Below are 16,283 nucleotides of genomic sequence, written 5' to 3' on the forward strand. Positions count from 1 at the left end.
GTAACTCCTACTGAATTTGAGTAGGGAAAAAAAAATCAGAAAAATTTAAAATAAAATTATTTTTTTTCCCTACGTTATATTCACTCCAGAATTACATTATTGAGGACTTGAAAGATGGCCTAATCTGAAAATAACATTATTTCTATACATACTCAAAACTAACCATAAAAGTTTTATATCGAAACAGGATAGTCATTACGATTGTAGGAAGCTATTTGAGGATAAATATCTTTACAAACACAAGTAGTAAAGTAATAAAATAGCCACATTTACACCTAATTAAAGTAATAAATTTCTTGCACATGTTTAAGTTATTATTATAAACTTTCGGGTGTATTTTCTGCATTAAAATAATTACATTCTATATCAAATTTAAATTTAGTAAGAGTCATTTTCAAAACATGTAAACTAATTTCTTTTCTCCCAATTTAACATTATGATCCAATATTATCACGATATCAATATTTTCCTAGGCAATTTACATATTTAACAGCTGAAGAAAGGTCAGTTCTTCGCCGTTTTAGTGCAAAAATATTAGAGAAAAAAATGCAATTACGGTTACAAGCTTTCACTAAAATTATGAACGTTCAGATAAGATGTTAATCTTCACGACGTGACTTCAACACACTTTAAAATTTTTATTCTATATACTGTAAGAGCATGAAAATTTCAATTGAAAGCGATATACGTGGTCCAAGTTATGAATTGTTGAAAAGATAAGGAGCACTGGAAGCATCAGAAATATATGAAAAAAGTAATTTCTTAAAATATTTCTCTATCTGATAAGAATTTTATCGGTGTTTAAATGGATTTGAACGTCTGAAATCTACCATTCTAGATAACAAAACATTATTGTTTCAAACATATCGCTGTTGAAAAGGAGAATTAATGGATAGAGCAATCATTTCGATTGTCTGCACGTTCATTAACATATGAATGAAGGATGTTAAACATCTCTCCATTTTGTCACATCACATGATAAATAAAATCAATATAATCAAGAATATACATAACGTTTTACGAGTTCGAATGAAAATTAGTGTAATAACCAATTGAAAATTTAACTACTCAATTAATATAAACTTAAAATTTAATTTAAAAAATATATTTATATTTTCAAATATATCATTTGATATTTATTTTTTCTAATAAACGACATAATTAATGGCAACAAACTTAAATGACAGAAGCATTACAGAAGTTAGTTTATACTCTTAATTAATTGATGATAGCTTTCTTAGCCACAGTTAAGTCTAGAAAAACCAGGGACTCACCAGTAATTAAGAGTTCCGCAGTGCCTTGTGCAGACTCTACATCATTGAAGACAAAACATTGGTACATCCCTCGATCTTCCCTTTGTATATCACTAATTAGCAGCTGGTACTGTCTTAGAACTGTCACCCTAATACCGTCAACGACATTCCTACTGTTTTTCAACCATCTAATTGTATTTACAGGGTAACCGGTTACCGTGCAGTTAAAAGTTACGAAATCACCCACATCGGCCATTTTGACTGCTGGACTAATATTTACAATTAATGGAGCTGAAAAAATAAAATTTAACTATTAATTAAGCTATTATTTTTAATTTTTAAACTATAATGCTATAATATAAAGCTTATGTAATAGCATACAGATGTAATTTTCATGGATAATGCAATGAAATGTTTAAATTTACTCCGGTTGTAGGTCAATGAATGGGAAAACGCAAAATCATTAAACCGTAAGTTAAATCATATTTCTGTATTCATTATTCCTACAAGAAGCTTAAACTTACGATCGTATGTGCTGAAACCATGGATACCATCCGAAAGCGATGGGATGGTAAGTACTAGACCATTTATTTCAACCTGTAACGATCAGAATTAAAGGTTGATGGAGAAGGCGGGAAACTCCTGGGGAACTACAGGGTAAATCAATTTAGAGACAACAGTAATTTAAGGTTAGCAGCATGGGACATAATCGATCTAGCTGATTGCACATGTCCCTATGAGACTCGATAGGGGACGTCCTGTCACCGATTCTCTGCAAGACAATGGATCTATATTGTACAACACTGGTTTTGGAATCTCTTAAGTCTTTCCAGTGAATAACAATCGAAATGTGGTCGATTTGTTTGATAGCTGTTTAGTCAGAATGTCTCCATGAAGAATGTCTTTAGGCATGCTTCTCGTATCGTTAAACCGATTTTAAATGCATTTCCTATATCCACCACGTTGTCCTTTAATTTAAATACTTTTAAAAGTAAATGAATATATATTTTTTCCTAACTTAAAAGTTTATAAATTTTAAAAATGAAACGGTTTATTAAAAAAAATTCTTCTTAGCAGAGTAAACAATATTATCAATAATTTCTTCCGAATTGTTTACAAATGCTCGTTAGATTCTTTTTCAACAGGATAAGTAATGAACATGTATTTTCAAAAATATAAACGGAAAATGGGAGTAGAAAAGAAAGTAAAATTTTTGTTTACATGTCGTCTGTCATAATTTAAAAGTGCATTTTGTAGACATCTGGTAATATAACATATTTCAGATTGTAGAAACAATATAAAAAATATATTTAAAGAATATCATGTCCATCCTTTTTCTTAAACATTATTAAACAGTAAACACTTTTAAGTGCTAATTAACAAGTTATTTTTGCTTGTTCAGTTGTCTAACGATTTCCACAGTAAGCCACTTTATATGAAAGACACGCTAAAACTATTTAAATTATTTTTTTAAACTATTCGATTTAATTACCTTAATTCTTCAACAATGCTATAAGTTTTGTTCGATAATTGATAAAAATTGATTTATTTAAGGAATAATTATAATATTTTCTTTTAAATTTATGAAATTATGCATATTTTTTATTAAAACATCCAAAAAACTTACATAAAATACAGAATTAATAATGTAAAAAATTTAAGAAATATTGTAAAAAAAATAATAAATGTTATTTATTAAATGAAAATATATCACAATAAAAATAAATGAATATCGACAGTTACACAGTTAAGATAATAAAGCCTGTCTGATGAACTAAAAGATTACTGGAAGGATTATCTGTGAGAAACTATCAACGTTACATCTTGATGAAACATAAGCTTATAATATGTTGTTGAGGTTAAAAGTATTGTTAATTAAAATAAAAATAAAATATATTATATTTGGGTTATATCGATACGGATTTTGTTTATATTCTTTAACATTGGCATACTAATATCTTTTAAATCTTTTCTTGAGATTATAGAAGAAGATTTGTAAAATTTTGCAATATTGAATCGAGAATTGAAATTTCTATGAATTGGGATCATTCAATAGTAAAAAAGGAAACATCTGAAGAAGAAAATTGAAGGATTTCACACGTTTTATTGCAGCTAAGAGTTTTGAATAGAAGCTTATACGGAGTTTAGAAAAATTCAAAACTTGATAATACAAAAAAAGAAAAAAATTGTAATACGATTGCAAAAAAAATAAGTAAAAATAAGGATCTAATTTCTCGATAACAGCTTCCATATCTTAATCGAGTTTTTAAATTCAGCTTTAATTTATCTTTCAAATTTAATCGTATAAAAATANCTTTTCATCTCATAACCTTTAATTAAGTTAACATAATAAATTAAAACAAACATAATATTTAAATTTTAAACTTTATAAACTTTTTAAAAGCGCTTAAACTTTCAAACGATTTTCCATAATATGAAAATAGATAGAGTGGATTATGCAAATGAGAAATTGCTTATCAGCTTATGTAAATGAGAATCCCTTTATAAAAAGAAAGCATAAGAATGTCGATGGTTGTGCGAAAGATATCCTTAAATCTTTTCTAAAAGTCGTAGTGAATGGAAGAAAATGGTATTTCTCACGACTATAATCGATGTTTCAATGTCGTTTATGTTTTGTATAGGATGACTCATATCCTTCCAAATGAGCTACTTTCTTAATGAATAGTATTCACACATAAGCTTATAGAAAAAATATTTATTTTAAGAAAATTAATTTAATTTTTTATGAAATTAATTTTCTTAAAATAAATACTGTTAATTGGATGCAAAATTCAAATTAGAATAAAACAGCATAAGAGCATATTATAGTACTTTTTTCCCAAGTGTTGAGACGTTGTTCAATATAAATTAAATTCTAATTGCTAAGTAAAATTAGCTATTACTCTCTTCTCTAATAGTATTGTGAAATAAGCTAGTCGAAAGAAATCAGAAATTTGCATTATTAATAAGAAAATTTTCCATTTCATGTTTAACAACTGAATTTAATATGATTATCTGTAACTACACATGATATCAAGTAGAAATATAGTAAAGAAAGTTGTAAATCCGAATCGATACTGCCATATCGATTGAAAAATACAAAACTATCTGAAAATACAAAATATAATAAATGAAACAGTAGAAATGAATTGGTACAGAAATATATGACAATTCTAATATTCCTATAGCTACTATTGTTACCTTTCGGATTTTCAAATCTCCAACATAAACTTTCGTCATATTTAATATTTTTATAGACTGTACTTCATGACAGACAGCCTCATAAATAAAATGAGTGAAATGTGTTAGAGGATGTGTAAACTTTATGAAATTACGAGCATCAATTAGCTACTTGACCGCTTTCTGATATGTAGAAAGATTAGGTAAAATTGTGGNTAGTTCCAAACTTCTAATTTAAATTAACCGAATTTTTAACTTTAAACGGATTAAAGCATTGATTATCAAAGCGAAGATGATGATTACAACGTTATTATTATTGACATTCTTGAGAATACGTAATAACATATACTTAATTTAATTTTAAATTATATGACTAATCACATATATTATTCTAAGATAATTATATTTGTTAACGTAGACAATATAATAAATTAATAGAAACTACAAATTCACTTTAATTATTTCGTTGTTACTGTCTTAGGAATTTTGTAACACGTTTTGTATTTTATTGGAAGATCATTATTTAATTGGTAAAAAATAACTTTATACTAAATTATTACACGATCAATGTGTTCTTGCCGATTCCAAATAAGCATACATACAATACTAAAAGGACCAGACCTCGTTAAATTTTATCGATCAAAAACTGGAAACTGTTTTCCCTATCGTTACAGAAAAATTGCTTTGCAATATAATAATCGATCTTCCAGAAAATAGCTATAAAAGTAATTACAATTCGTTGTAATTTTGTCTGCTTCATTGGAGCAGTATTGGGTATCCTCGACCTATTCTACCTTATCAACAATTACGGGTTAAAATAGTATTTTTGTATTTTAAATAAAATAAATCATAAATACGAGTAATGAATGTTGATAAAGTATTAAAGCATATTATTTTTGTTAATTTTCTCTGAAATTTCTGTAAATTCCCTTCTTTAATTTAATGTTTATTATTCGCACTCCGCTTCAATACTTACTTAACTGATATAATGAATATTTAAATATTTAAATTTTCGTTTAATTTGCATAAATCAAACGTTTATTTTATAAAAGTATGAAAATCTTCTAACAATATGCTATAATTTAATTATATTGATTTTTAAAAATATTATTAAAATATTCATATTTTTGTTTATCTGTAGTTAATAACGTTACGTAAAGACAAACGATAATTTTCACTCTAGCTTTATTGTAGATGTAACCTAAGAATTTAAAGATATTTTTTAACTATTATAATCATTAAGAAAACAATATCAATTAGATTAAATCTCCTCATTACCGAGATAAAAGCGTTAGAGTCTCATTCCATCCCTATCGCAATCTGGATAACAATTAAACCGAAGCCAGGAGGACTTTGCTTAATTTCAAGAAAATACGAATTTTAAACTCCTGTTTTATCGATTATTTCTTAAGAAAGTAAAGTTGAAAGTGTCCCCAAGACGCACCGAGATAGCTTACAATAAAGAGATGGGATTACAGTTCCCCCACTCACTTAACTACGAAATTGCGAAATCGCTTTAATTACCATGAGCTCAGTGAAGTGACACGGTAAACAATACTATAGTCTCAGTTTGAATACAACGATAATTAATCACCTAAAGTAGCGACAAGTTGGACTATAAAGAAAATTGAAAAGTTGCAAGACGCCTTGTGTCTATCGAATGAGGTTAGAGACACGTCGAACCCATCCGTCGACGTCAAAACGAATATAGTTTTGCGACTTGCCTCAACGATTTCCTTTAACATACCTCCTACCACTTCCCATTACCTGTAACGACGATTCTTCCTTGAGAATTGCTGAGTACAGCAGTCCCCGTCAAACGGTGTTGAGCTTGACACATATAGCTACTAGCAGCATCTGACTGTACAACATTTCTTACATGCAGTTCACCACTTGGAAACAAACTATATCTACCTATAAGAAAAATGTCAATTTTCAAACAGTATCAACAATGTTTCATCAATAATATAGATGTATATCTCAATTACCCTGTATGGGCGATACGAAATAATGTTCCGATATCAAACAATATATAAATTTATATTATAGGCATTAACAATTTACAATGAGCAGATTTATTGCTTACGTTCTCATCTAATACATAATTATATTCATTTTAATACATTTATAACTAAAATAATAAATATTATATCAAGCTAAGTAAAGGAATTTAAGGATTGTATTTAATGTATTACATTCTTATAAAATTATAAAAATAAATAAATATAATATTTATATTTATATACATTAATATAGTTAAATTATATAAATTTTTATACAGAACGAATAACTAAAAATGTTTTAAAGATATTTTAAAGACAAAAATTTTATATAAAATGTTAAATTTAAAATCTAAATTTTTATAACGTGTTAAAATAATTAAATTAAATATTTAAAAATAAAACATTTAAATATTANTTAAAATAATTTATTTATTTTTACATTTTTTTTGCAAATTATTAAGAAAAGAAATCGAATTTTGATTTTTGTATATCTACAAAAAATATATTCAAAAATAAATAAAATTGGTACATCATATAAAATTCTTTTTATAGCTACTAGAAATTAAATTTGTAAAAAAAAAAGAAGACATGAAAAGTTGCACAATTTTTTTTAATCAAAATTAATTTTTACTTTGCGATGACATTTCAAGAATTTTCTGCAGAAAACTAATGAAAGAAAAAATTTATGATGTTATAACTTTATAGAAAGATGGGTCATTTCGATTTTGTAATTAACTTTATGAATTACTATTTTCAAAGGTTTTATTCAGTTTTAGACAGCTAGATATTAAAATGTCATAAAAATAATTTCGAAAAGTTTTTTGATTTGCATTGTTAATTTTCTTTCAGTTATGTTTATTTTTATTTAAATTTTTTTAAAAGAAATATATTAGCTTAATACTATTACAAAAAAAATTTAATGTATTTAAATATATTTTTGAAGATGAAATTTAAATAATTAATATGATAATATTTACAATATGAAAATTTATAAGAGTTGATGTTTATATATTAAAAGCTAATTATGGATGTAAAGATTTTCTTTAGTATCAAGAAGTAATTTTTCCATACCATCGAGTAAAGAAGCAGTTATTTCTTCGTTTGGTTTTCTAAACCAAGCAGTCACTTTCACATATTCTCTGACAAATCCAGGAACGTGACATCTAAGAACAGCTGTGTTACCTTTCAGCACAAACTCGTCGTGGGTTTCTACCGAATAATGGTGCGAGATCACTAGAACAAACATTTGCAATCAATATAAACAAGAAATATCCATCTGTTCAGTGATTTTAACAAGTCAAATAAAGTATACATTAAGGAAAATAGAGAATTAAATATATAATATTGCAATAGAAAAGGTATTTAAAGTTACAATACATTAAATTTTCATGATTAACAATAAAAATGTACCAGCAGCACTCTATAAACATAATAAAATTTTAAATTTAATCAAGAAAACATTTAATATTTAATAATTAATATACTGTTTTAAATATACGATAGAATACGTAAATTGTTTTTAAATTTAGAGAAGTATAGCGAAGATTTTAGGTCCAGAAGTACTAAGAGAAACAATTACAACTTTTAATGTTTTTTGCACAAGAAACAAATGAAAGATTTAATTTATTGTTCAACACTATCAATACGGCAACAAAATTTAATGGTGCGAAATAAAATTGAAAGTTGTGTGACTGTTGGCATATTTATTATAGTTATTTAAGAAGGTAAAAAAAAATTCCCAACAAATTCACATAATTCATAGTATCAAACTCAACGCATCTAGATCATTAGTCAAGAGAACTGACAGTTTCCTTATTACAAAGTGTAACATGAGAAATCCCCAACCTTATCTATTACCTGCTAAATCATAGACATTTAATCAGGCAATCTTAGCAATCGGCTGCGTAAAAGATGGCATACCCAGGGCATTAGACAAATGAAATGTATTATAAGACCTTATACCTACACGAGACTTTAATTTCTTAAACCTTAAGTGCTTTTCAGAGAATATTCTCGTGGGACTAGACAACGGTGACGACTTTTGTCTCGAGATAAAAAAAAAAGAAGGAAAGTGTGGCGAAGATTGATCGGCGATGTAATGAAATTTTTACTTGTCTGTAGAAAGGGGGTAGGCCTAATGAGAAAAGTACATAACTCTTGAAGAGAAGCATTTCATAGTTAAGAGAAAAAATTATCGAGCAAGTGAAAATGAATGATGAGACGGTTGTATTTCTCTGTAACCGTGGAAGATGTATTGTCCCGTAAATGGTACTTTCGATGAAAGTTGCTGTTGCTGAAAACAACCGTTGACACAAACATCGTTATATGTTATCGGTATAACGAAATTGTAGCAACACGTAGTTCTAACTCTATTTTCTTTTCGAAAAGATCAATAATGTGTTTGAACTGCGTTAACAGAAAAACAATCTCATCAGAAATCTCGTTTGTTAATTCGGCGTGAAATTAATGCAATTCTGCAATATTCAATTTATGTAACATTGTTACTGCAGCAACCTATCATTTCAGCTATTTATGGAAGGGGGGAAAAATCCTTTTTAAATCGGGTAACTTTCAAAACTAATGAAATTTTGAGAGTTTATTACCTCTTTAGAATGTTTAATTAAATATAAATAAACAGAAAGAGTGTTGAACTTATATAAAATATTATTTTATTTTTAACTAATTTACATATTTTATAAATTACTGTAATGAATTTAAATTAGAATATTATTCAATACTGTTGCATTACCTGCAACTATGCACCAGAAAATTAATCTATAATTATAGTTATTTAAATGCATATATATATAAATAGGCTATATATAATTTGAAATTATCAGTATATTCATTAAAATATATTAAAATTATTTACACTTAAATTTAACATAAACGTTATTAATTGATATGAATTTTGATAAAAGTTTATATAAGATGAACATGACATAAAGTAAATAATTATATTTATGATATGAATATGTGCAGTACAAATACTGCATAAATATCACGGTACTTAGTAGAAAATTTGCTGAGTAAGAATTGTGGATATTTATAAACATAGCAAAATAATTGTTGTAAATATTACAAAGAGTATAGTTAATTAAAATGCAGACACACGTAATTAATTGTATAACATAAACGCAGTCATTATAAATAATTATGCGTGTTAGATTTTTCCAATTGTTCTTTTTGTAATTTTATTACTTATTAAAATATCATTAAAAAATCCGATCTATTAGAATCCATTGAAACATTTTTATTCATTTAAATTCGCAAAATTACAGGTTACTCTGGAAGAAAGAAAGCAAATACTTTATTCGATAGGGAAACTTTATTGGAAGGAGTGCAGCATATCGATTATCCCTCCAACAAACCTGTTATCGAAAAAGCAATGCTGAAAGAAATGAGCTACCTTTTGCACATACAAATCAAACGATTGTTGAAACGTTCGACTCGATGCTAATTAAGCAACAAATTGTATCCACATATCTATAATCTTACGTTATTAATTCGCTATTAAAGTAGTATTTAAAAAAATTCAACTTAAAGAGATCATAAATGCTATTATTTCTCTCACTTTTATTCTAATTTTACTTAAGGAAAACTGCTCTTTAAAGTTATTCAATATAGATACTTGAAAGGATATTATACGGATATTGCACTCATTATTTTATCGACTGCTACTTTAGGTGATATCTGATGTATTATTGAATAAATCCAATAAGCAATATCGATAGCTTTACATAGATAAGAGAATAAAGTATGCCAATAAAATATAGCACATTTTTCAAACTCTTCTTGTTAAGAAGATTACGTATCAAATATTTGGTCTTGATTTTCTGAGTGTTTAAGTTGGTAGACGTATATATCATGTCCAGACCCTTCTTATACAGTTTAAAGGAGATGAATAATGGTATAATGAGAACAGATTTAAATTAAATGAAGATAAATCCGCATTTAAATTTAACTTATGGCGCTGAAAATAATTAGTATTGATCATGATTTATTTTAATTACTTTTAATTTGACGATGTCGTAAAATGAATGAACTTAAATTATCATTTTTAACTGTGCTTTTTTAAAACTAAAAATTACCAAATAGTCCATTTTCAATGGAATTTCTGGAATTGTCGAAGAGAATTTCAAACTACAAGAAATTTATGGAAAACTTTCAAAAGCATGCAACTCATTCAATTTGGCGATTCCGCTCTTTCCTTGACTTTGATATTTTTCAATTTTGTAATTTATATATTTTTTAAATAAATAATACAAACATATTTGATAACTTATAATAAACGGCATCATCATCTTATGATTAATGACATCACTCTGCTATCATATTGATGGTATCATCAACTATCTTGATACAATCAACCATATATGTTGAGTGAATGAGATACTTAAAGTATATCATTCGCTTTAATTCATGTTAATGCACTATTCCAATCTTAACATATATAATCTTAAATTCTTATGCAGCTTATATATAGATGATAACAGTAATAATAAATGAGAATATATATATAATCCTCACTACAAAACTTTAAAAATTCATATAAAAAAATTAAAATTTTACATTTAAAAAAATGAAAAAATTTTATTTAACATTTTATTTTATATAAAATTAAATATTCTATTTTCGTAAACAAAATCAAAATTTTTATTTATTGTTTTATTAAATTTTCTGTTATTAAATTTCCTGATATATTAACTTATAATTTCGTCCGGAATTTTTTATCTATATTAAAAAATACAGTTTATATAAGATTTTTAGTATTAAATCTTACAGTTTAATATTAAAAATAAACAGGAGAGATTAACAACTTTTATTTTGAACATGACTAATTTTTTTTTAAATTTCAATTAGAACTTATCAACTTAGTTCGATATAATACATTTTATTTTTTAGTTTTGACAGAAATATCTCCATGTTTAATTAGTCATATTAATTAGTTTCAATGTAGGTCAAGTTAGATTAGAATTGTAATTAAAATAATGCACCTTATTAAATGCTGAAGATAAGAGACATTTAAACAGATTTAATTTTTGATTAATTTTATCTATAATATTTCTTATTATTTTTCGAATTTTTAAAATATTCATTTTGAAACTGATAATACTTTTCTCATTAAATTTTATTCTAAAAATGTTCTGTTTATGGAGTATAACAGTGACTAAATACTAAAGAATTCAAAATAAAGAGGAAAAATACAAAAGAAGAAATAATTTAGTCATATAATATACATGAAATATATAAATTAAACTTGCAGATATGCCTAGCGCTGCCCAGGAGAAAAATGATAAGTAAAAACATTATATTTTTTCGCAAAGTCCTAGAGAATAGGCCCACCAGTGTCGAGTGGAAACCATTGAAAATTGGTAGTTGATCGTCGGTTCGTGCCTGACCAACAAACTAACCACATGGTGTTTTCTGGGTTTTCTTCACTGTATAACACCTAAATAGGGTCAGTTTCTCACAGAAGTTCTATCTCGAGATANATGCTTTAATGTGTTATTTTTGTTCCATTTTCTTTAAGAATTTTAAAATATATATATATGTTATTATATTCTTTAATTGCGTCATGGATTAAGAATTATTTTTCTAAGAATATTACATAAAATTAGATTTTGTATTATTTTTTTTTATTCAATTAAAAGTATATAATCAAATAAAAGTGTACCAAGAGATGTAATTCTATCTGATAATGTCTATTAGTAACGAACAAATTGCAAGCTTTCTTATATTTCTTACTCTTTCTGTTAGTTAACTTTCCACATGTTTCAAGTATATAACAATATGAAAAAACCAAGAAACATATATAAATATTACAGATATTATTTTTCCTAGTTAGCTTTCTTTTAAAATATTAAAATTTTTGTAGGTTATTAGTAAAAAGCATTCATTCTTCTTTTAACATTTTTACATTCTCTGTCAATTGAGACCAATTTTCTCTTTCATGTAAATTAATTTTAAGGTTATATACAAATATCCTTTACTGTAGATAATGATCTTTTAGTATATTTCTTTCTTTTGAATAATCTAGTATAAATTTAGATTTAAGATTGTTCAGGGCATTATTCCAGTTTTTAAAATCTCAAAGGTAGAATTTATAACTGAAGAATAATGTTTCAAGAGGCTATTAAATGAATTCTTTCTTCTGATTTTATTTCTTTTCCCTTTTTTCTAATCATCAATTGCTCTATAAAGGACTGTAATTACCTTTAAAATTAAAGACTTAATATCAGAACTACAATCTTTATCTTTTTTTATAGAATGATCTTTAATTTGTTTGACAGTATGAAAGAAAAAAAAATAGAATTTACTTTCAAATAAAACTTTAATTCAGATGTAAATAGTAACGTTCCACGTCTTAAACTTATCAATATTTTGAAATGCAAGTTGAAATGCAAGTTTTTCTATTGAAATAAATGCTTACTTGTAATATTTCTAAGATATATTTAATGGTATTAAATGTAAAAACAAATTATAAATTGATAAAGAATATTTTCATCATTGGTTTGCGTGTCAGAAATTTTATAGAAATAAACTCTACGTGATTTAATTTTTAAGTACAATTTTTTTTTATTCTTAAATTCGTGTCTTACTTTGAATAAATATTTTAAAAGTAACTTAAGTATATATATATATATTGTAAAGATTTAATAAAATATACAAACATTTTTAGTTTAGTTTTCACAAACTGAATTATGACTAGTGAATATATAAATAGTTCTTTTTTAATACATAGGCCTATTTTTTAGGTTTTAAATTAAGTTTTTCCTTTCATAAACAGACACGATTCATAAAGAATATCAGATTTGAGAAATTTAAAACTTTTTTAAAAATCATGAAGAGTACTTAAATTTTTTAAATAGTTTTATGTGAATTTAATTTTAAAATAATCAATAAAATTTTATTAATGTGAATGCGAAAAATGTATATTATTAAAGAGGCTATAAAGAATACTATAGTAAATTGTTGAATATTACATGAAAATTCTCTCAGTTTGATTGTAAAAGTAGTTAGAAAATATCTTACTCTTAAAAGTGACTCAGACAAGCAAACATAAGATGGAATAAATCTAGTTCTTCTTACTGACACAGAGTAATGGCCCGAAAATGATGGGCACAGATTTAAGTTTAAGCACAAACTTAAACTGAGTTGAATGAGAATGGATTTGACAATGTGAAAGATGTTATAGTTTAGGTAAAATTGAGATGAAACTGGATAGAATGACATCAGAATGTCATATATGGCTGCAGACTTATTTCCTCATTGTCTACCCCGTTGGATGATAATGTACAATTCTTTTATTTATAGAATTTTATATTCATAAAATAATTTAAATTTTTATGAATTTTTTAAATTTTAACATTAAATATTCAATCATTAAATATAAATTGTTAAAATGTGAAAAGGTTTATAAATTTGAACTTAAATATCATTTATAAATAGCAACTTAATAATATATAAAAAATTAAATTAAATTAAATTAAATCAATACTAAAATAACATAAAAATATTCTAAAAAACAAAAAATATATATAAAAATAAATTTTTTATTAAAATAACATTAAAAAATTATAAGTTACAGCTTAGAAAATATATGATTAAAATAGAAAATGGCCTCTATAAGAATTAGATTTAAGAATATTCAAATGAATAAAGTTTTTTCCCCTCTAAGAAAAAGGAGTTATTTATTCTAATCAGTAGTCTAAGATGAATGAATTATTCAAATTTAAAGAAAAAGTATTGTTTAAAAAAAAATATGTTATACATAAAATACTCGACATCTACATGTGACTTGAAATTTGAATTTCAGGTAACATTTTAACTAATACAAACATATTCTAGAGTTACCAGATGCCATCTTTACCCCGGACAAGTCTACTTTAAAGAGCCTAGAATTTTTAAAATTTTACCAAAATATCCTAATTTTCCTCTCTGACGGTTATTATGTTTAACTATTATAAGCAATCGTACACAATTGTAATTATCATTAATTCTATTCAATATGAATGTGTTCCCGCGGATTAGAAATAAACAAAGCTCTCAAGACACCGACACAAACAATTAGAATTTATTATGAATAGTTGAATGGTAGTTAAAACAAGAAATATTTGAGAAATTTAATAAAGTTCCATTTCATTTCGAACTGAGATTCATTATTATTTATTCTTCTTTCAAGAGGAGCAACTAAAAGTAAAATAACTTTAAAACTTGTTTAATTACATAAGTTATTAGTTATCTTCTATAAGTGAATTGAGTTTTCTGAGTTAAAGTTTCGAACAGAAAATTCATTCCAATCAATGTTCTGTTCAAAACAAATACGATAACAACTATTTTTCTCTGTTCTATTTTTTCTAAAAGGGAAAATATTAAAATATCATATTTCTAAAGAAGAAAATTTGGCATACAAACAGATATATGATAATCCTAGAAAATTCTCTATTTTACTTATAATTTTAATTAATAAAATAAATAATAAATTATTTCATTAAAAAGTATTTTTAATGCAAATCAGCATTCGTTAAACACAGCTGTATTTCGAATTTGTAACTTTCAATCTCTTAAATCATCTAGATTTAAGTTTAAAACTTTCTTTCACATTTTAACATTTTGATTATGTTTAATTACCAATTTTTATATGCTTTAATGTGTTATTTTTGTTCCATTTTCTTTAAGAATTTTAAAATATATATATATGTTATTATATTCTTTAATTGCGTCATGGATACGCGAATTTAAATTTATACGAGCAAATATTTATTGTTACAATGCCGGACAGCAATTTTTAATCATATTTTTAATTTATTTAATTTAAAATGTATGTTCTCCATCTTAAATTAGTAGTGGCTTGCCCCTATACATCATACTTTTCCAGTTAGTAATAGAGTCATGCAATAATCTATCTAAATCCTTTCGGAGGAAAACATTTGAATTGAAATAAAGTAATTTTAGGTACAAATCGGAAGTTAGTATATAATTAATCGGGACTCTGTATCCCTTTTCTTTCCATATCTGGTCTCGGATTTTATGTATCTAACACTGTTCTTGATATTCAGGAAGGACAGACAACAGAGAGAATTTATAGATCTACAGTTTTTTTCCAAATTGCAGCCCAACAAATTATTTGAACGTTTTGTCCAATCAGAACCTGACGATAATCATTGAAAATGATCGAAAACGTATTTTATATTAAATTGGATGCTAGTGTGATGTAAGAATTTTGTTTTGTTTAGTAAGAATTACAAACAAACTTAAATAATAGCAGTTATGTATGAGCATTCATGACTACTTAATAGCCCCGTTCTTATGTTATCAACACGAATGTTTTTAAAATAAAAAATAGTTTAAAATAACAAAACTTGTATTAATGTTTTAAAATTGATTTTAAAAAATGTGATATAAATTTTTTCAATTAAAATTATTTTTTTTTCAGTCACTTAACATTATTCAGATCTCTGATAAGTTCTTATATATAAATATTTGTATTAATTTCAATAGCAAAAAAATTAAATATTATTTATATAATATATAAAAATTTTACTTTAATAAAATAGATTTAATAAAACATTAATCGTGAAATTGTGCAATTTATATAATAAAACAAGAATAAAAAACAAAAATTTTTCGTTTTTATAATAATTAGTTCGAAAGTCATTAGAAGATTTTTATTAAATACAGTGCACTAATCTTTAAACATGTTTATAATCTTATTTAAGATTTATGTTTTTATAGTATTAATAACACTGTATATTTTAAGTAAATTTACTTTTAATTCATGTAAGATTATCTTTAATACCTTAGATATAAAAGTGGAAAGTCGATTGAAGTAAAGTGCATTAAA

The 16,283-nt window shown here is 25.2% G+C and overlaps 1 protein-coding gene across 1 annotated transcript in view; it reads right to left on the reverse strand.

Moving 5' to 3' along the window:
• Window positions 1-16,283, reverse strand: part of LOC111642544 (Down syndrome cell adhesion molecule-like protein Dscam2) — a 75,805-nt gene that overhangs the window by 7,692 nt on the left and 51,830 nt on the right. The window contains exons 3-6 of the mRNA XM_023388895.1: window positions 7,508-7,669; window positions 6,188-6,347; window positions 5,167-5,218; window positions 1,275-1,551 (exon numbers count right to left, since the gene is read on the reverse strand). Of these exons, the coding sequence (XP_023244663.1) occupies window positions 1,275-1,551; window positions 5,167-5,218; window positions 6,188-6,347; window positions 7,508-7,669 (651 nt within the window). The remainder of the gene's footprint in view (window positions 1-1,274; window positions 1,552-5,166; window positions 5,219-6,187; window positions 6,348-7,507; window positions 7,670-16,283) is intronic.

Source organism: Centruroides sculpturatus, unplaced genomic scaffold (genome assembly GCF_000671375.1).
Source record: "Centruroides sculpturatus isolate CEXI.00-Female unplaced genomic scaffold, Cexi_2.0 scaffold3, whole genome shotgun sequence".
Classification (NCBI taxonomy): Eukaryota; Metazoa; Arthropoda; class Arachnida; order Scorpiones; family Buthidae; genus Centruroides; species Centruroides sculpturatus.